The sequence below is a fragment of the Oncorhynchus keta genome, chromosome 16 (genome assembly GCF_023373465.1).
Source record: "Oncorhynchus keta strain PuntledgeMale-10-30-2019 chromosome 16, Oket_V2, whole genome shotgun sequence".
Classification (NCBI taxonomy): domain Eukaryota; kingdom Metazoa; phylum Chordata; class Actinopteri; order Salmoniformes; family Salmonidae; genus Oncorhynchus; species Oncorhynchus keta.
This window is the reverse complement of record NC_068436.1, coordinates 7,312,752-7,332,886: the sequence shown is the minus strand read 5'-3', so window position 1 is coordinate 7,332,886 and position 20,135 is coordinate 7,312,752. Positions and strand designations below refer to the sequence as shown.

The 20,135-nt window shown below is 42.2% G+C and overlaps 3 protein-coding genes across 3 annotated transcripts; all 3 read right to left on the bottom strand.

The window, feature by feature from the left end:
• Positions 1–1,027: 1,027 nt before the first annotated feature.
• LOC118395432 (E3 ubiquitin-protein ligase TRIM21-like) lies at positions 1,028–4,350 on the bottom strand. The gene is made up of 2 exons (XM_052464344.1): positions 4,273–4,350; positions 1,028–2,442 (listed from the first exon to the last, which is right to left on the bottom strand). Exons 1-2 carry the CDS (start codon positions 4,348–4,350, stop codon positions 1,306–1,308), a joined length of 1,215 nt encoding a protein of 404 aa, XP_052320304.1. The 3' UTR covers positions 1,028–1,305.
• LOC118395433 (pleiotropic regulator 1-like) lies at positions 4,048–10,085 on the bottom strand. The gene is made up of 15 exons (XM_035789231.2): positions 9,938–10,085; positions 9,528–9,634; positions 8,777–8,907; positions 8,607–8,660; positions 8,183–8,276; positions 7,894–7,987; positions 7,677–7,778; positions 7,322–7,414; positions 6,621–6,770; positions 6,381–6,482; positions 6,174–6,276; positions 5,769–5,877; positions 5,464–5,603; positions 4,882–5,075; positions 4,048–4,652 (listed from the first exon to the last, which is right to left on the bottom strand). The coding sequence occupies exons 1-15, from the start codon at positions 9,944–9,946 to the stop codon at positions 4,593–4,595; spliced, it is 1,542 nt and encodes a 513-aa protein (XP_035645124.1). The 5' UTR covers positions 9,947–10,085; the 3' UTR covers positions 4,048–4,592.
• A 2,846-nt stretch (positions 10,086–12,931) lies between these two features.
• On the bottom strand, positions 12,932–19,030 carry LOC118395431 (fibrinogen gamma chain-like). The gene is made up of 9 exons (XM_035789228.2): positions 18,883–19,030; positions 18,710–18,757; positions 18,062–18,245; positions 17,571–17,655; positions 17,018–17,148; positions 16,254–16,387; positions 15,797–15,981; positions 14,573–14,850; positions 12,932–14,266 (listed from the first exon to the last, which is right to left on the bottom strand). The coding sequence occupies exons 1-9, from the start codon at positions 18,943–18,945 to the stop codon at positions 14,076–14,078; spliced, it is 1,299 nt and encodes a 432-aa protein (XP_035645121.1). The 5' UTR covers positions 18,946–19,030; the 3' UTR covers positions 12,932–14,075.
• Positions 19,031–20,135: the final 1,105 nt, after the last annotated feature.

The window sequence follows — 20,135 nt, the reverse complement described above, 5'->3', positions numbered from 1 at the left end:
TACTTGTTTTGCCCCACTGTATATATCACGCTGGCAAGGCATATGAATTATCATGTTATACACCAAACAACACAATTATCATAATTGTTGTAATATGCCTTTTTTTCTAGCTTGGCTTCCCCAGTGATTTAGCTACGCACAGCTACAGTGCACCACTCAACCAATAAACAAAGCATACTGACTTCGAGCACCTCAATATCATGGCATGCATTTTCAACAACAAAATAAACAGACTATGTCACTCTAAACAATCATAAAATACCTCCCTTGCAACCTTGTAGGCTTACCCGTTATTGAAGGCTTGGCAATCTCTGAACGTTACGAAACTTTTAAGGTGTTTTGTAACAGATGTCTCTTTCTATTCATCAATTGGCCGCTGCACAGTTTGGATTGATTGATTTTATTTGTCAGTTAAAAAAAACACATAAACAAAGATTTTTTAAAGTGAGCGGGATTGAACAATAAAGTCAGGGACTTATTTCCATAACTACATGTACATACATAATGAGATAGATACAGACATATTACAAAGATAGACAAAACATTTTCAACATCCAGACAAATATGAGGGGGGAGTTTAAGTGCAATTCTTATCAGCTTGTTTGGCTGGTAGCTTATTCTTTAGAAGTTTGGGGCTGCTGGTATTAGTGCATCTCTTTATGTCAGATGGCTACCGCGTCTGTTATACAGAAATAGATGTACCAAAGGAGGGTAATTCATAGATTTTCGATCCAAATATTTTGTATAAAGATGAGCATTATATTGTTAGATTATAGGGGAAACTCTGGTTGGCATGAAAGTCTTCCTCACCTCAAATTCAACTGTCGAAATCAGTTTGAAAAGCCCAGGCGCACTGCCATCACATCAAAGGCCTGCAGTAGCTAAAGCTTAATAATAGACAAACCATACCAAATTTCGCAAACGTTTCAAAACTTTATTAGGGTAATATCAAAAGTAAGTCATTGTTTATAGGGAGAATACGAGCAGAGAGGTGGATGTAAACCAGGAAAAAATTGCACTACCCCCCCCCACACAAAAGAAAACACACAACCATCCCCAAAGCAATAAAAAGGGTTGGACAACCCTCCCCTATTTTGGACCACCCGTCTCCCAGTAATATTCAATCTGTCCCTAACAGAGTAAAGAGGTTTCACTTTTCATTTGATGATGAGATTTCGGAGGACATCCATGGAAAATATAATCATGTGTCATGTCGACTGACTAAATATAATAATTTCTAAATTGATATATTTAATGATTTATTAATGCAATTAATGAATGATCCATTCCCTTTCCGTTGTTTAATCAGTGTGTGTGATTGACAGGAGAGATGATGAGAGGCGCTGAGTTTTGACCATCATCATTATCAGAGGGGCCGAAGTATGGAAAGAGTTTCTCTGTAAAGGTGCAGCCAGTGTAAGATGAGATATGAGACCTGGCCTCCACATCATAAAAGGAGACCAGACCCTCCTCATAGTCCACAAACACCCCCACCTTCTGGGGCTTCTTTCTCAGGGAGAGGAGGACAGGGGGAAAGATCCAGCTCACGTACACATTTACGTCCCTTCGGGACACAGTCCAGAGTCCATCCTCAGGTCTCAGTATAATGATCCCCTTCCTTTCTATGGACTCTCTGACCACTCCTAAATTCCATCTAGCCTTCCCCTTAACAATCACCTCATAGTAAAATCTCCCTGAGGAGAAGCCATCCTTTCCAAGGACAAATCGATGACCGTAAAACCTTTTTGGATTGTCAGGCCGATTATGTGGTGTGTCTCCAGTTCTCACTTGTTTCCCATCTTCAGACAGGATGAGAATGGAACATGCTGTATCAGGGTCCAGAGTCACATCCACTGCATACTGCTGAATCCTCTTCAGTTTGACCTCAGGCAGCTTCTCCATCTCTTTATTCAGTGTCTCTTCCAGCTGAGACACAGCTCTCATCACAGTCCCCACACACAGATCACTGTTAACACTGATCTCAGACATGTTCTTGGTGGGTGGATGTTTGTACACTAGTGATGGGAAGTTCTGGAGAAGTTGGAGGTGGTCCTCAGTCTGTGAGAGCTGCTTCAGATCAGTGCTTCTCCTCTTCAGCTCAGTGATTTCCTGCTCCAGTTCGTTAATGAACCCTTCAGCCTGCCTCTCTACTGCTTTATGCCTCTCCTCAATCACCTCAACAAGCTCAGCTTGGCTTTTCTCAACGGAGCGCACCAGAGAAGTAAAGACTTGTACACTGTTTTCTATCTCTCTCTTTGCATCCTTCTTGCTGAGATCTGCTGAGAGTTTGATCTGTTTAACATTCTTCTGTCGGTCCTGGATAATCAGCTGCACTTCCGCCTCAGTTTTCCCCAGCTGAGCCTTCCTCTCTCCACACTCTTCGTCTATAGAGACAGTGTCATGAGTCTTGTGGTCTGCCTCAGTGCCGTGCGTTTTTGCATACTAATTAAAGAAAACAATCAATGTCCTCTTTTCTTTGTGAGAGCTGTGGGGCAAGAGAGGATCAGTTTAATCTTGAACATGGGTTTGTGTCTGTATGTCACTGTATGTTATTTAATCGTTTTGATGCCTTCACCATTATTCTACAATGTAGAACATGGTAAAAAGTAAAAACCCTTGAATAAGTAGCTGTTCTAAAACTTTTGACCAGTAGTGTGTGTATATATATATATATCCATTGATTCTTGACTAACTTATGAGTTCAGTTCAACTGTCACACTCCTTGAAAACCCAAAATATAAGCTTGTTTTTCGCCAATGTTTGTAAACATTGTAAATGTAAACAAACACTGTATACCATGTAAGTCGCTCTGGATAAGAGCGTCTGCTAAATGACTTAAATGTAAATGTAAATGTAATATCATGGTTAAAACATTCATTTTTATATCACTGATGGTCAGTCCTTGTAACCATAGCTGACTATTCATCTGAGTGTTTACATTTCTCCAGGCCCATCCCTCAGCTTTTTACCAAAACAGAGGCAGGGAAATCATTTTGTTGTTTCATCTGTGAACTTGCCCTTTTAAGAGCTGCATATTATCAAGATATCAAAGTGGACTGGATTTATGAGTTATATTCTTCAAGAATGAATGGGTATTTATAATTCATTTAAAAGGCTAACAATTGATGTAGAAACTGCATATTTCCCCTTTAATGCACGTTGGTGAGTTAATTTACACTGTAAAGGGGTTGCTGAATTTGACAGTAACTTACTGTGGCAAGTCAAATTCTGTAATATAAATACAGTATCAAAGCAAGTACTGTGTAATGACAGTACAATACCGTAACATTGATTATTATACTGTTAAAAAAGTGAATATTAGCATAATCATAATGAATGTTAAAAATGGTTTACTGTAGTTACAAGGGATTGGTGCAAGCAGATTGGCTGCTAAGTGTTTACACATTACTGCATATTAATGAATAGTTGGTGTCTTATAACATTTGCACTTCTGGAAGCTTCCAAACTGGCAGCGACTACAGGGGAAAACAGAACACAGGACATGGCAAAATGTGCAACCATTTCAGGTTGAAGACTTGCCCCACTCCAATCTGTCCCCTATACATTTTAAATTGATGGGGCACTATAACCATATATGACTTAAATTGGTACAGTATTCAAACTCACAGGTGCAATATATCCTCTTACAAAGCCTCAAATGTGTTAATAAGCCAGAAACAACAATACCATTTTTGGTAAAGATACTATATTATGTGGGTTGGAATTACAGTACCACTCAAAATAGACCAATTATTTCCCCGCCCACATTTTCCCACAATTTACAATCTGCTACAGTAAAATGGAGTATTTCACTGTTGATAATACCCCAAATTACCGTATAAAGTAGTTTTGTTACAGTGAACATCTGCTTTGTCTAATAGGTGAGCAGAAGTTCCATGTTATCAGTGAAACCAGGAATACAGTTGAGCTCCAGGACCACCCAGGAGATGACGGATACTGGGAGATCAATGCAAACAGCTCCAAACACCATGGGAATGTTGTCACCAATGGTTACATGGGTGAGTCACGCTTCACGGAAATTCAAAATGAGATGCAACAGGTTTTTTATTTTTATGGTTCTGTTAATCATAGTGATTTATTTCATACACCAGATTGCACAACAAATTACGTTTCTCTTGTATATACAGTTGGTGTTTCTGAAATAAAGAAATAAGTCAACCTTTCTAATGATGTGAAAATCTTTGAATTTTCCACACATTTACTAGATTTGACCCGAGTGGGGACTATGTGTACACTAAGGCAAGCTCTTACGGAGCTGAGAAGTGGCTTCTCATGGTGGACGAGAGGGACCAGAGATATGAGAGAGCATTCATCATCAAGAACAAACATTCGGGAAGGTTATTGGCTGTCCAAAATGGCTGCTTTGTTGGACTAACATTGTACATTGAAGATGGCAAAATGGTACTTAGAATAAGGACTACATTGAAAACCCCCAAAATTACAGCAAAAATAAAAGCCAACTTGTTTTTGTGCGAATATTCTTCTTTAAAAAATGATGGGAGTTCTATTGATGGGAATATTGACAGAAATGAACAGAAATGAATTAATGTATTTTTTTGTTTGTTGCAAAACTAGAATCTTTTCCTCTTGAGGATTTCCGGTTTCCAGTTGATTGGGTGGCTTTCCTCGGTCTGAAAGAAAAAAACAATCCCACCCTAGTCAGAAACAAGGAACTTATGAAGTACTCAAAGTAATACCACAGTTTCATTAGCTTAGCGATGTTTTAGTGACTGTCATTTTCCCTGACTGAATAAGCATCCACTTTGTATGAGGTTGTAATTAACACGTCCATTACTGAATCACATCTCAAATCAACAAAAACGTGTGTTTTTACAGCACAGGATACAAGTATTTCCCTACCGCCGTGTCGTCCTCTTTGTACACCTTGATGGTCTTGTCGGCCTCGGCCGTGATCAGCCTGCTCTCCGAGTGGTCGAACATGCAGGCGAAGATCCCCGATTCGCTGTCCAGTGAGCCGGGCTGCACGGCGGCGTGGATACGCTGGAAGTTGTAGCCGGTCCGCCAGTCCCACAGGTGAATGGTGCCGTTGTCAGCTAACGGAGACAATAAAAAGATGTAAGGATTCGCTGTATCTAGATCAAGACATCGGCATAGATAGACAGCGGTGTCTAGGATCTAGCCGTATGTAGGATTTCCTATCACTTAGCCATTCAATATATTTGCTTCCAGCCTCTGCAGTTACCACTTCCCTTTCATTTGTTGCCCATCTTTAGTAGTGCGCTTTCGAAGCAACAAAGCCCTTCAGAGTCATTCAATGTACTATGACTAGAAATAATCTGACCCAATCATCCTGACAGAGGCTCAAAACTGTCTATTTCAATCGCAACATATATACAAGATATGTTTTGTTCAAACACGAGTCGCCAGTGCGCGATGGGACAAGGATATCCCTGTTGGAAAAAGTAAAAGACCTTTTCATACCTCCTGATACCAGCACGCCGTCTGAGTTGACCGCCATTGCGTTGATGATGGCGTTGTGTCCAGAGAGGTTCTGGATGAAGTTGCCGTCTGGGAACGTCCACTGCTTGATGTTGTCGGCAGAGCCAGAGGCTAAGGTATACCTGTAACATTCAGCCAACCAATGGTTCAGTGCCATAAATCAAAACGCACAAATAAAACGAGCGAGCCTATCAACCCTGTCATTAACTACAACTAGATAACAAAAGATGGCGAACTTGGGTGCAACATATGCATAACCGTTTACTACGTATGAGGAAGTGACGTACTGTCTGGGATGTAGGGCCAGTGCTCTGACAGACTTCTTGTGATTGGTGAGAGTGGCTCTGGTCTTCCCAGCTATCAGATCCCATAGCCTGATGGTAGAGTCGTGGCTCCCTGGAACGGAAAAAGCCAGGTCGTGTTCAGGTGACACCGTGGCAATATGTTTTGAAACTAACAATAAAACGCTGCATTGTTATTCGTACAAGTTCAAGTATTCTATCCTATTTTTTTCCCTACTGAACATGACCCAGGAGAAAAGGTCCAAATTTAAAAATCCTGATTTCTCCTTGCGCCAGCTCATAATAGAATGTAACAAGATGATAAGCCATTGATGGTAGTTTGGAGTGAGTCAACTAGCCAATATATGAACACAGCTTGGCAAAGCAGTTGTAACATATCCTTGTCCGTACCTGTGATGATCTGCGGTTCGGCGGCCTGGCATCTGACTGTGGCCACTGTGTTGGTGTGTCCGGACAGGGTGTGCACGTTGGCTTTGCTCCTGATATCCCACACCTGTAGACGTAGAGATATCATATTGATCTCCCAATACACTCCAAAATGTTCCACTAAAATAACGTTTTTGAAAGTTAAGACAACTAGTAATTAGCAAGACTTACCCTGGCTGTGGCATCTCGGCTGCATGTGACCAGCACGTCGATGGTTGGGTGCAGGTCCAAGTCGTACACGGCGCTGAGGTGGCCGTGGTAGTGCCTGATAACCTAAAAAGAGAAGTGAAAGTGAGGTAGAGCAGAAATGAGTAACTATACTAAATACTTAACTAAATAATAATGGACCAACAGTCCATTGAAACGCATCATATAAAGTAAAGCAGAAATGAAAGGGTACTAGTACAATACCTTGTTGTACTCCAGATCCCAGCACTTGACCTGCTTGTCCTCGCCGCAGGAGAACAGGTAGGGGCTCCGGGTGCTCACGGCCACGCCGCGCACTGTGCTGATGTGTCCCGTTAGGGAGAGCTTTAGCTTCCCACTGGCTAGGTCCCAGATCTGTCAGGAGAATGAGAAACAATGGGGATTTGACGTCACGGGCGAACTTATAGCTGACGTATTACGAGATACATGACTAAATGCCACCAGTTGACTGACATTGAATAGATCAAATGGGTGTCCCAAAACACTTATGATGTCACTTCTTATTATCATATCTGTTTCACTGGCTGCACCCTTACAGAGGCGATCTACCCATTCTTCAGTCCCTGTAGTGATGATAGTGGTAAAAACGTAGCCCCTCTCATCATCTCAAATCAAATCAAACACATTGTATTGGTCACATCTCTCCTGTCAATCACACACACTGATAAAACAAAGGTGTTACTCTTCCGTTAAAGCTGCAAAATGTAACTTTTTGGGGGGACCCGACCAAATTCACATAGAAATGCTAGTTGTAGATTTCTCATTGAAAGCAAGTAGAAGAAGCGGTATATCTGTTTCTATGCATCTTAAGTTGAATTTTTGCATCTTTTACTTTCGGTTTTGTACACCAGCCTCAAAACCGCTGTTTAGAAGTTACAGATCTCTCGGTCTCTCTCTATACTCACCTTAATGGTTCTGTCGCCAGCGCCTGTCACAAACCACTGGTTGCCGGGCTCTACGGCAATGGACCTCACCCAGCCAAGATGACCACTGATGACCTGGAAGGGATAAAGCAAACCTGTATCAGCTACCACACAAAATAGGGAGCAAGTCAATACACATGAAGTTATCTTAAAACGCATAGGCCTTGCATGAAGATATTCTACGATTATTGTAGTGCGTTCGAAGGACTAGGGACAGTTCCTTACAAAACATCCAAGCTTTTTGTGAGTGTGCCCTGTGCATTTGATAAAGTGTGTGGACTGGAGAGGAAATAAGTGCATTCAGAAACCCTTGACATGACAAAACGACGTCCTTTACCCGAAACAGCTTCCATGGAGCGTGCCACTGGGGCTTGGGCATAGTGGGGGCTTTTCTGGCAACGAGGGACGAGTTCTTGGTGCCGCCTCCTTCCAAAAGAGACTAGAAATAAGACAGAAAACAATTAGTATTATTCACAGTGGTAGCATTATATCATACAAGTGGTGCAGAAATGCATGCGAAGTGGAATGATACGTATCGGAGAGCGTTACCCCACCATAGCGTGTGAGTGAGGAGCAGGAGACCTCTCGGCCCCCCCTGCGTTTCTGTGAATGTCCCCGACACCGGCCGCTGTGCGACTGGCGTCCAGCCTGCAATTACACCCACGCAAAGAAATTGATGCTGGATGGTGTCAAAGTGCACTCTAATAAGATAGGCAACCCCGATTGGAGTCCCGTGTTGCTTGGATACAATAACACTCTGTCTGACGTGGACTATTGAATTCCGTTTGCTCTGGTGTCTTCTCACTTCGACACATCTACCGTGCATCATCTGAAAGGAAGTACCTGGCTTGTGATGGCGGCAGGGCAAGAGCCATGGTGTGAACTCCCCCCTCACTGGGGTTCCTATGTATCTGAGTGTCCGCCGTCAGAGCCACCCCTGGGGAACGACAATACACACAGCGTTATAAAGGTCACATAACCCCCCCCCAAGGACACAATATGAACGAATGTGGTTTTACATGCAACAGTAGCATTGCATGGGGTTAGACCAGAGGGAGGGTTCTCCAAAGTCTGGTCCTGGAGAGATACTGGGTGTGCAGGGTTTTGTTCCGACCCATCATTTAACACACCAGATTCAAATAAGCATGATCTTCAGCCATTATTCGCTGAAATCAGGTGTTAGGATAGGGCTGGAACGAAAGCCTGCACCCCCAGTACCTCTCCAGGACCAGAGTAAGGGAACCCTGGGTAAGACTGTTGTAATTACCAGGTCCTGAGGGGTATGCGTGTGTCCCAGTGATCAAGTACTCTGGATCATCACCTGGAAGACCAGAGGGTTATGAATGAGAAATACTTGGGAGGTATTGCTCTCATTAGTTGCCCATGAAATCAATAATGATTTGTCAATGATTGATGTTGAAGTGATGGCATTCTTACCAGGTTGGGCATAGTTCTGATTGGCAGGCATGTTGGAGCCCAGTGGTCTGTCCTTGCCCTCTTTCAGAATGGGCATGTGTAGAACGGCACTGTAGTCTGCCCTGAGCTTCGCTGCCATCTTCACCTTGTGACTACGAAGGGAAACGCTAGTTAACTCAGTTGAACATATCAGAGCATGAAAGTAGGGGTGGGCGATACGGCCTAAAAATCATATCTTGATCTTTTCAAACGTATAGGTGATTCACTATATATATACACAGTACCAGACAAACGTTTGGACACACCTACTCATTCAAGGGTTTTTCTTTATTTTATACATTGTAGAATAATAGTGAAGACATCTTGACTATGATATAACACACGGAAGCATGTAGTGGCCAAGAAACTGTTAAACAAATTAAAATATATTTAAGATTTTAGATTCTTCAAAGTAACCACGCTTTGCCTTGATGACAGCTTTGCACACTCTTGACAAATAACATTGTATTTTACTGGATGATGGGCCAATTCGGAGTACAAGGAATTTCTCATCCCTGGGTGGAGGTAGGGTTTCTAAGATGCGCTGGGTCCCGGTATCTTAATCTAAACAGAAAGCCTGTACGACCCCCTGCGCAACTGTAAGCAAGTGTAGGGTCGGAAACTATTATGTCTATCCTGAACACACAGACAGGACCCACCCACACACAGAAACGAGTAACGTTCGCTAGATGGGAGAACAAAGACAGCATATTGTTTTACAAAACACGAGTACCTTGTTTCATCCAAAGAGACTGGTTTGGCATGGTCAGCCACAAACATATCATGAGTTCTCTTGAGGGACCTGAACACGAGCGTGTGCACAGAGTGCTTTTGCACATCCTGAAAAATAAAATACACGGAAACATTACTTTCGACAACAGCAATATCTGTCATTGCTAGTTAGCTACATATTCATGATACATCCTAGCTTGCCAAGTATATCTCAACTCCACGATACCACATCCGCGGATGTTACTTGGGCTAGATGTATATATAAAGACTAATATTAATTTTCCAGATTGAATTATTTTAAGTGTGCTTCAAATAGGCTAGGCATCATGCTAACGTTAGGTAGTGGCGCGTCAGCTACACCTATTGTTATTTCAGCTATACTGACATGAAGATGCACGAATGAGCACACACCTCAGTCATTTCTGATGTTATTTAGCCAGATACCTTTCCGATCTGTAAAAAAAAAAAACTTTAGATAAAACAGATGTATAAATTTAGCTAGGTCCAGCTTCCTAAACAAACGCAGATGCTGTTCCGATGCACCGGATGTAAACAATACGGTTCACGTGTTCATTTCCGGGTTAAATTTGTTTTTCTCCCCCTGACGATGAGCGCCACTCCATGGCCACATCTAGTAACATTTACGGTACAAGTATTTGATTAATTCTGCAGCGCTGCTTAACCCAACATAACAATTCAGGCCTTATTTTCAAAGCCTTATTTACATTTTAAGCCCTAATCACATGTAAAGCCTAGGCCCGTTGTTGTTGTTGTGGCTTTCGAACACTTCAAATTGTCTATTTGGATTTCATCCTGACTTTATAAAATCAAATGTTATTGGTCACATACACATGATTAGCAGATGTTATTGCGAGTGTAGCGAAATGCTTGTGCTTCTAGTTCCAACAGTGCAGTAATATCAAACAAATTACACAATATATACCCAATACACACACATCTAAGTAGGAATGAATTAAGACTATATACTGTACAGTACATGGATGAGCGCTGTCAAAGCAGAACGGACTAAGATACAGTAGAATGGTATAGAATACAGCATATACATATGAGATGAGCAGTGCAAGATATGTAAACATTATTAAGTGAATGAGATACCGTAGAATAGTATAGAAAACAGTATAAACATCAGATGAGTAATGCCAGATATGTAAACATTAAGTGGCTAACATACCTTAGAATAGTGTAGAATACAGTATATACATATGGGAAGAGTAATGCAAGATATGTAAACATTATTGATTAAGATACCGTAGAATAGTATAGAATACAGTATATACATATGAGATGAGTAATGCAAGATATGTAAACATTATTGATTAAGATACCGTAGAATAGTATAGAATACAGTATATACATATGGGAAGAGTAATGCAAGATATGTAAACATTATTGATTAAGATACCGTAGAATAGTATAGAATACAGTATATACATATGAGATGAGTAATGCAAGATATGTAAACAAGTGACTAGTGTTCCATTCCTTAAAGTGGCCAGGGATTCCTGGTCTATGCCTATAGGCAGCAGCCTCTAATGTGCTAGTGATGGCTGTTTCACAGTCTGATGGCCTTGAGATAGAAGCTGTTTTTCAGCCTCTCGGTCCCAGCTTTGACGCGCACCTGTACTGACCCCGCCTTCTGGATGATAGTGGGGTGAACAGGCCGTGGCTCGGGTGGTTGATCTTTTTGGCCTTCCTGTGACATCGTGTGCTTTATGTTCTGAATACGTCAACACTGCCATTTGAAAACCTCTGGAAACTATGGTACTTGGACAATGTTTGCCAAGGAAAGTACATTGATTAATATGTGTCTAATACACTCAATTCTAAATTACCCCCATTCAAGACACACCTCTGCATTTGGCAATTTGCATTTGGCAATTTTCAATGTGTATTTCAAATCAAATCCAATGTCATTGGTACAATACACATACTTAGCAGATGTTATTGTGCGTGTAGCGAAATGCTTGCGTTCTTAGCTCCAATAGTGCAGTATTATCTATCCATTCACAACAATACACACAAATCTAAAAGTAAAAGAATGGAATTAAGAAAATATAAATATTAGATTGAGCAATGTCGGAGTGGCATTCACTAAAAGACAGTAGAATAGAATACAATATATAAATATGAGACGAGTAAAGCAGTATGTAAACATTATTAAAGTGACTAGTGTTCCATTATTAAAGTGTCCAGTGATTCCACGTCTATGTATAGTTCAGCAGCCTCTAAGGTGCAGGGTTGAGTAACCGGGTTGAGGAAGCCGGTTAGTGATGTCTGTTTCACAGTCTGATGACCTTAAGATAGAAGCTGTTTTTCAGTCTCTCGGCCCCAGCTTTGACGCACCTGTACTGACCTCGCCTTCTGGATGATAGCGGGGTGAACAGGCCGTGGCTCAGGTGGTTGTTTTCATTGATGCTTTTTTTGACCTTCTTTTGACATCGGGTGCTGTTATGTGAACTGGAGGGCAGGTAGTATTTCGATCACAATCAAGAAGCAAACAGAAATCTCTTCATCTCTACTGTAGATTCTAGCATATTTGGGTTATTTCCCTGCAGTCCAATGCTTCGAAAACATGATTAAGCATATTGCAGCTAACATAGTTGACTCAATATGAGTAACAAGTATGGAATGTCTGTCAGAGACGTGGACTTCTATTCAACCAACATCGATACTACTATCCAAAAGTGTTGAATAAAAGTGTTCCCATTTATCTCCTGGATGGAAAAGTGATTGTAAATTGATGACAATTGCAGCAGTACGTTATGAAATATATTCATTTACTAATTTTGGCTTTTGGTTGACTCCATAAAAATGCTGATAGGAAAATGCAATGCATGTTGGGTAATATTGACATAAAGAGTGTTCACATAGGGGACCAGTGCAATGTACAAACAAAGACAAATAAACACCCACACATAGCCTACTTACCAGTCAGCAGAAACCCCCCCCCACACACGCACACACACACACACACACACACACACACACACACACACACACACACACACACACACACACACACACACACACACACACACACACACACACACACACACACACACACACACACACACACACACACACACAAGCAAACATGCACACACCCATACACAAGGCCTTTCTGAGATCCCTCTGATTAGACGGGAGAAAGAGTGAGAGGCTTTTTGGTCATAGTGCCACATCTACCGAATGACATCCAAACATGGTTTTGTCCATGCACAGTCAAGTAAATCAGGTGACAATGATTACAACATGTTCTTCTCAAAACATGTATGGAGAACATTTGTCTTGGTAATGCCACGCACCAATGGGACAACGACAGTATAGGTTCTAATTCCTGTACTGTTGGTGTTGTAGGAAAGAAAAGATTGTCTGAGTCGTATGTTCAGGTAGGTATTTATTTTGTAATAGAACAGCATAAATGACAAAACAGGATTTGTAATAGTTTCACTCTGTCTCAGAACGTTTTGTCCATACTGAACATGACCCTGGATTTGGTGGGCAAAACACACATACCCTCTTTAATACGGTAAATTCCTACTTAACATTCCTACCTAATAGCATCAGTTTGTTTCCCCGTTGACACATCCTCTCAGAATTCAAACCAGGCAATTTGAATATTGGTTCAAAGAACTTCCAATAGATGATTTCCAAGAACTTCAAAATAGCAGTGAATCAGAATAGCTTCTAAAAATCGTTGAACGAATTGATTGGGTTTGGTCCTCCCAGCACAGAGCCTTCTATTTCAAATCCTTTCAATGCCGCCACCAACTTCCATGGTTATTTAATTTATCATCCGATGCCTATGTGCAATTCATCATATACTGCTTGTTCGATTTCTAAATGAAATGTATATCATATAAATGTGGGTATCATTTATAACATTTAGAACAATTACAAGTGGTACCAGGAATGGATATCAGGGAAAGTACAATAAAGATATTGGCATGGTCTTTTAAATGCTATTTGAGGTGATTCGGCACCTTTGGCCTGAGACCTGAAGACGTGTGTTATCTCCCTGTATTGGCTTTTAGCTTAGAGGGCTTACACAGTCTTATGGCTTTCAGACCACCCAGGTTCAAACCCTGTCTTAGATCATGTAGTCGGGGCAGGGGTATCTAAAACCAGCACAAAATACATCTTACATGTAGACAAATACAACATTTATTCACTGGTTAAACCAACCAGATCCAATTATTCTCCATAGACAGTAGATCAAGTTTGTTCTAAGATGGTGCTAAATAGAAGAAGTCGAACCAATCTTCCAAGGTCCAACAACAGCGATTTGATCATAGACAATATTTTTGGTAAGAGGGCAAAAAAAAAAACGAAATTGATCGAACCAATAAAAACAAGTTACAAGACAGAGGGCCTTTTCCCCAGACACAGATTAGGCCTAAAGTTAGTCCTGGACTACATGTTTAATATAGATTCTCCATGTGCGTTTTAGGACTTGGCTTAATCTGTGCCCGGAAAAATTCAAGGAAGTTCGAGCTTCTTTGAACTATCCCAGGACACAGTATGTGTTTTAGTTGTCACCCAGGCCTCCAAACTGTTTGACCTCTCCGACCTGCTGTCCGTCTCCCGCCGTGATCCTGTTGGTGGGGATGATCTTCATGGTAGTCTCCTTCAAGGAGTACCAGCGGCTGTGCCACGTGGCCCAGATGATGCCATTGTCGTAGCCTGACTCGCCGGCGTCCTTCTCCGTGTACTTCCCACCTAGGGATGGAAAGACGGAAAGAGAGAAGTGTCAATGAAACGTTTATTACAAGTAAGAAAATCACAGTGTTGGGACTACTCCTAAATGTGGCCTTCTCGGAAAGGTAACAGTAAAAATGTCAGAAAAACCCCAAAACTGACATTGGTATAGGTTGGTAGTGACTTGCATAAATGTATAACTGTAGTATGGTTCATGTTACTTGGACAGTAGTATTCTTTCAAAGAAAAACAGAAAAACGCAAGAACGTGCACGTGTCTGTGTGTGAGAGTGCGCACGTGTCTGTGTACGTGTGTGTGTGTCCTTACCCGGGTAGTATTTCCCGTTGAGGTGGGCGGCGTGGCATCGGTTCATCCACCAACCGGAGCCGTCCTGCTTAGCACAGTTGCCCTGGAACTTGTCGTTGTCCTTGTCGCTGGTACTAAACTGCATGCCGTTGTGAGACGTGTAGAACTTGTCGCTGGGGTCATCGCCGAAGTCAAAGCCGTCAAACGCGTCACCCGCGTCGCCGCCGAAGTAGAACGCGTAGGTCAGACGGTACATGTCGACTTCCGGACCCACTTTGAACATGGCGTAGTCGGCATGCCTAAAGAAAGAAAAGAAATACATTATATTTTTTACGCGTGTGGTTTTATTGAATAAATAAGACAAGAAAAGCATGAGCGGCGCAGGTCAGAAAGGCATTTGAACCCATGCCTACTGTGGTGTGAGTACCGGGGTCCGCTGCACAAAGCACTAGACCACACAGGCCACAAAGTATTCATTTAAAATGCAGCATACTATCCTGACGGCTTGGGTCATGGCCTCCAAAAACCAGTGTCATGAAGTAAAATACGTTGTTTGCTTTGATTGTGGAGGTCAGTTCTTTCAGTTATGTAACTTGGCACCAGAAAATCTATTCCACAAACTAAAGTCCAGAGGTTTGAGATGTGTGGAGAAACATATTCTTTTTAAGTTAGACACCTCACCAAAGAAAAGGCTTACCGCTGCTTATTTCCACAATTCATCATATAAAATAGCACTAAATGGCACTAAATATTTCAGGACTAAATATATTAAAGGGGCAAATCCTAACTTCCACTTAAGTGTCAAATGTCAACTTAGTCTCTTATTGACATTAATGACGAAGTGAAAATTTGACTTGCTGAAATATTTAATTAATTTAGTGGAGAGAATTGCGTGAGTAAATGTGTCATATAGGCAAGAGCAATGGTGCCAAGCCCCCAATAACTTTGAGGGGGAATTGATAATAGCAAAATCTGGTATTTATAGCATTTCTATAGCGTGAAACCTAGACACCACAGAATTGGATTGGTAAGCATCCCAGTGGGTCAAGATGGTTGCAATGATTTCATTATAACGGCCTTACAACGGGTTGCAGTGACATCATTGCAACCAGTTTTACCTGCTGGGATAAGACTTTGAGCTGTTCCCACTACATTTTGAACACCATTTTCTATTCAGGAGAGGGGGAATGTAGGCCCTAAGTGTGCACTAGTAGTAGCCTTAGTAGAGAACTTAGTAGTGCGTACTTCTTGTTGCCCTGCCAGTCGGTGAGCTCGATCCTCAACACGTATGGGATGGAGGACTGGGTGGAGAGCAGGTGCATCTTCTCATTGCCCAGCCAGAACTCGGTGGTGTCATCTGGGCTCAGGTAGCCGAAGCCCTCCTTATACTGGATCCAGTCCTTGTTGAAGTCCACGCTGCCATCACGTCTCTGTGGAGATATATGTTGGACGGTGCTTATGGCAATAATACAATATGTGGTTCCAATCGGGTGTGGGTCAATACCATTTCACTTTAGTCAATTGGGGAACTGAAATCCCAATTGGAATGTTTACTATCTGAAATAACAAATGGAATTAGCCCCCAACCCTGGTTCCAACGTCCAATGTCTCAGTGGGTTGGAGCCTGGTGGGGTTGGGGGTTTGAATCCTGCACGGGCCAACCATAATGAACGTGTCACTTGCAAGGGAAGAACACACGTACCCGCTGCAGGACGGTAAAGCCGCGGCCGAAGCTGTCGATCTCGCAGTAGACCAGGAACTGCTCCTTAGCCTTCAGTGGCTTCACGTAGAACAGGCCGCTGCTTTTGGCACCCTTGTTGGCAATATCCTGGCAATCTAATACGGGGGAAAACGACATGCCATGACCATGTTGTTACGTGTTAATAACAAAGATTACTGTTCCCATAAGGCAACAATAGGCACAATGTTTTTTGTAGTGTTTTTAGCCTGTTCCTGGACTACAGATGGAAATGAGCTCTGGCTCTATTACATTGCTGATTATGTTCTTATGATCTTGAGCATTGTTGATTTATTGTCCCTTGTCCCTGGTAATGATCCACTCTGTGGTATTTATTAACAGCCATTTTTGATCATTTCAATTAAATTAAAGCTACAGTATACCTATTTATGGAAGAATCCCTTATAAAATGCCAATAAATAATTCATTAAACTAATCTAAAGTACATCCATATAACTGGATTGATACCCCTCACTTAAAGAATATCACTTAGAAATGCCAACAAGTGATATAAACAAATGAATTCATGAACCATTGCTAAAGTGCATCCATATAACTGGATTGGGACAAATCGGCTCAGCCTCTATTGATTGATGCCAATGATTCGCTTCTGACTAAACAAGCAACAAGGACAAATGATGGGTACGTAGAGCGATTTCTCCAGGAGCAGGATTGAGCAACCTCTCTGATGAAATGGGGAACGACCTACAGAACGTTGTCGATTTTACCTTTCCCTGTAATGGGTTTGATTTCCACGGTGTCCTTGCAGGGATCTTGGCATTTCTGATCCAGCTGAATGGACATCTGTTTGAGGTCTAACATCCTCTTCTTATTGGATTCCAGCATCCCCTGGAGTTGACTGAGCAGAAGGGGGGGGGGGAACAGACGGATAATGTTTCTCAGGTGATTTGGATATAAACTTAGATTGCGGTTTATATCGTAGGTCAGCCAGCGGGTGTGTGATTTGACTATCAATGTGTTTGAAGTACACAGCATTTGACACTTGTACCCTTACTTAGTCCGGGTATTTCCAATTTTAGCAGGTAATTCGTCCCCAGCAGGGAATGATTGTTTGTAATGATGTCATTGAATGGTTTCAACCAGCTTTAGCCGCTGAGAGACATACAAGCATTAGGGTCAATTCCAACTAAATCCCAATCAATTCCAGAAGTGAATTGCTCTACTAAGGAAAAGTTCTGAGTCCAATTGTAAGTGAATTGAGACCAAATTAGATTCTGATGTAAAAAAAAAAAAAAAAAAATGTTTAAAAGAAGGACTTACTATATTTGCTCCTCCTGGGAGATGATGGTCTTCTCGAAGCGCAGGACATCATCCAGTATGCTGGCTGACCTTTTGTAGTGGACGTCTGCGGAACAATCACAATACCTGCTTCAGTTACAGTAACCTAAATGAGTGGCCAGAGTCTATACTTCTTTTAAAATTAGCCTAACACCTGGGTGTCTTCAGCAGGGCAAACTGTAGAAAGTTCAGACACTACCTCCCGGATTCACTCTCTTTCAAAATGTTTTCTCCCTATTGAACACAACCCCGATGACGGTTCGAGACAAACCGTTTGTGAAGTGATATAAAATCAAATCCCGTAGCAATGAAAAGCGGAGTGTGCCACTGATGTATTCCGTTAAAGTTTGGACTCCTCTGCTACTGACTCCTCCACTTCTTAGCACCACATCTAATAGTGTTGATTTGTTTTCATTTTTGTGTTAGCCAGGTTAACACAGTCAAGTAACCAAAGATACAGAAAAGTCCATTACCTCCACCAGACTTCTGATGTTGTGTTGCCGAATCCTTCATATAGGTGACTTTCTCCGTGGCCCCCGTGGTAAGGTTGGTTATTCTACCCAGGATGTCCTCCATTTCATTAAGGTCCTTGTCCACCACCGGCTTGTACCTGTTGAGGTAGTCAGCCACGCCACATGTTGTCGGGCAGTACTTGCCCTACAACAGACACAGAACACAGATGCTTTCATTTCAACACTCTGTGAGAGATGTGTCTGTGTCACAAAGGACACCCTATTCCCTCTATAGTGCGCTGCCTTTTGACCGGGGCGCATTGATCTTTGGTCACAAGTAGAGCACTTTATATGGAACAGAGTGCCATTGGGGACACATATTTACAATATGTTGCTATATTGTGACAGTGGGTGTGTATTGGAAAACGTCATTGGATGACGTGTGTTCTTTGAAGAGGCACCAACTAAATTGGTTGTAATGTCCCAGCATTAACTACATATCATATTGCATGAGAGGAATGTCATTCAGCAACAAATCCATCTAAATAACAATGTCACTAAGTATTCGGCACAAAGAGGATGAAATAGGAAGACGGGGTAATTTCTTCCTGAACACACACCGCTTAACGAGTAGAGTACCTGGGCGCATCCATCTACAATCATACTTACAAATCCGTCCCTTGGTGTGCAGTCCTCAGAATAGTCTCCCCTCGTTTGCTGTGGAACAGAAGCAAAACAGCACAGTCTGTAATCTTAGTAGATGCCACTGTATCTCTTGTAGCAGAACACTGTTTACGAGAACACGCTCAATTCAGACAGGTTCGCTGAAATGTGACACTTACTGCAGAGGAGAGGGAGAACAGCAAAAGAACGCCTGCGGCTGTGGACAAAAGGGAAGGAGCCATGTTACTAGCCTTTGGTACACCAGTTGTGGTGTTGTCCAGTTGGAGAATGAAGAGCCTCTGGCCCCTGATGGTATATTTATGCGATCAAGGTCCTCCTTTTTTTTGTAGCAGATAAGGGGTCCGCGTGTAAACAGAACCGGGTCATCCAACTCGTGTCCTAGTAGATGACTCAACAACGTTGTGACTCAAATGTCCTGCTACTTGTCATTTCCCAGATGTGACAGGGATTGATTAACAGGTTTGATTAACAGGCTTGTTTGGTGTGGTTCCTTCCATGGCTTTGTGATCACAGGGAAAGTCGTGGGCAGCAGGCCTGCGTGGTGAACTTCATTGGGGTCAAAACAACACTGGGTCAATCGTGCCATATCGTTACCTTGCAAATTCCAATCCAACCAGTATAAAACACACGCCAAGATACTACATTAGATATTATATTAGAGTGTTTTCTAAATAAAAGGTATATAATTTGTGTGCCCCGTTTAAGGTTATTTTAGGACCGCAATCACTCCTCAAGTTACAGTCCTCTACCCTTTGGCTGTTTTTGTGGCAAGAGTGATGCTCTATATACACAAAAGTATGTGGACAACCCTTCAAATGAGTGGATTCAGCCATGCAATCTCCATAGACAAACACTGGCAGTAGAATGGCCTTACTGAAGAGCTCAGTGACTTTCAATGTGGCACCGTCATAGGATGCCATCTTTCCAACAAGTCAGTTCATAACATTTCTGCCCTGCTAGATCCCCCGGCCAACTGTAAGTGCTGTTATTGTGAAGTGGAAACGTCTAAGAGCAACAACGTGAAGTGGTAGGCCACACAAGCTCACAGAACAGGACCGCCGAGTGCTGTAGCGCGTAGTGAGTAAAAATAATCTGTCCTCGGATGTAACACTCACTGCCGATTTCCAAACTGCCTCTGGAAGCAATGTCTCCACAATAACTGTTCGCCAGGAGCTTCATGGGATGGGTTTCCATGGCCGAGAAGCCGCACACAAGCCTAAGATCACTATGCGCAATGCTAGGGATTGGCTGGAGCGGTGTAAAGCTCACCGCCATTGGACTCTGGAGCAGGGAAAAAAGCTTTCTCCGGAGTGATGAATCACCATACAGAAATGGTTTGTCGAGATCGGTGTGGAAGAACTTGACTGCCCTTAGATGTTGGAATTAGATGTTCGACGAACAGGTAAATGTA

What these genes read in the sequence shown, in the direction of transcription:
- LOC118395433 (XM_035789231.2), bottom strand. An exon ending in GTCTCTTTGGATGAAACAAG is followed by an intron (nt 8,908 to 9,527) that starts GTACTCGTGTTT and finishes TTCCCTTCGTAG; the next exon opens with TCACAAGGTGAAGATGGCAG. An exon ending in CTCCATGGAAGCTGTTTCGG is followed by an intron (nt 7,415 to 7,676) that starts GTAAAGGACGTC and finishes TATCCCTTCCAG; the next exon opens with GTCATCAGTGGTCATCTTGG.
- LOC118395431 (XM_035789228.2), bottom strand. Translation starts at nt 18,945, where the DNA reads ATGGCTCCTTCCCTTTTGTCCACAGCCGCAGGCGTTCTTTTGCTGTTC. An exon ending in TGTTCTCCCTCTCCTCTGCA is followed by an intron (nt 18,758 to 18,882) that starts GTAAGTGTCACA and finishes TCTGTTCCACAG; the next exon opens with CAAACGAGGGGAGACTATTC. An exon ending in GACTGGCAGGGCAACAAGAA is followed by an intron (nt 14,851 to 15,796) that starts GTACGCACTACT and finishes TTCTTTCTTTAG; the next exon opens with GCATGCCGACTACGCCATGT.
- LOC118395432 (XM_052464344.1), bottom strand. Translation starts at nt 4,350, where the DNA reads ATGTTTGTTCTTGATGATGAATGCTCTCTCATATCTCTGGTCCCTCTC. An exon ending in AGAAGCCACTTCTCAGCTCC is followed by an intron (nt 2,443 to 4,272) that starts GTAAGAGCTTGC and finishes TTCTTTAATTAG; the next exon opens with TATGCAAAAACGCACGGCAC.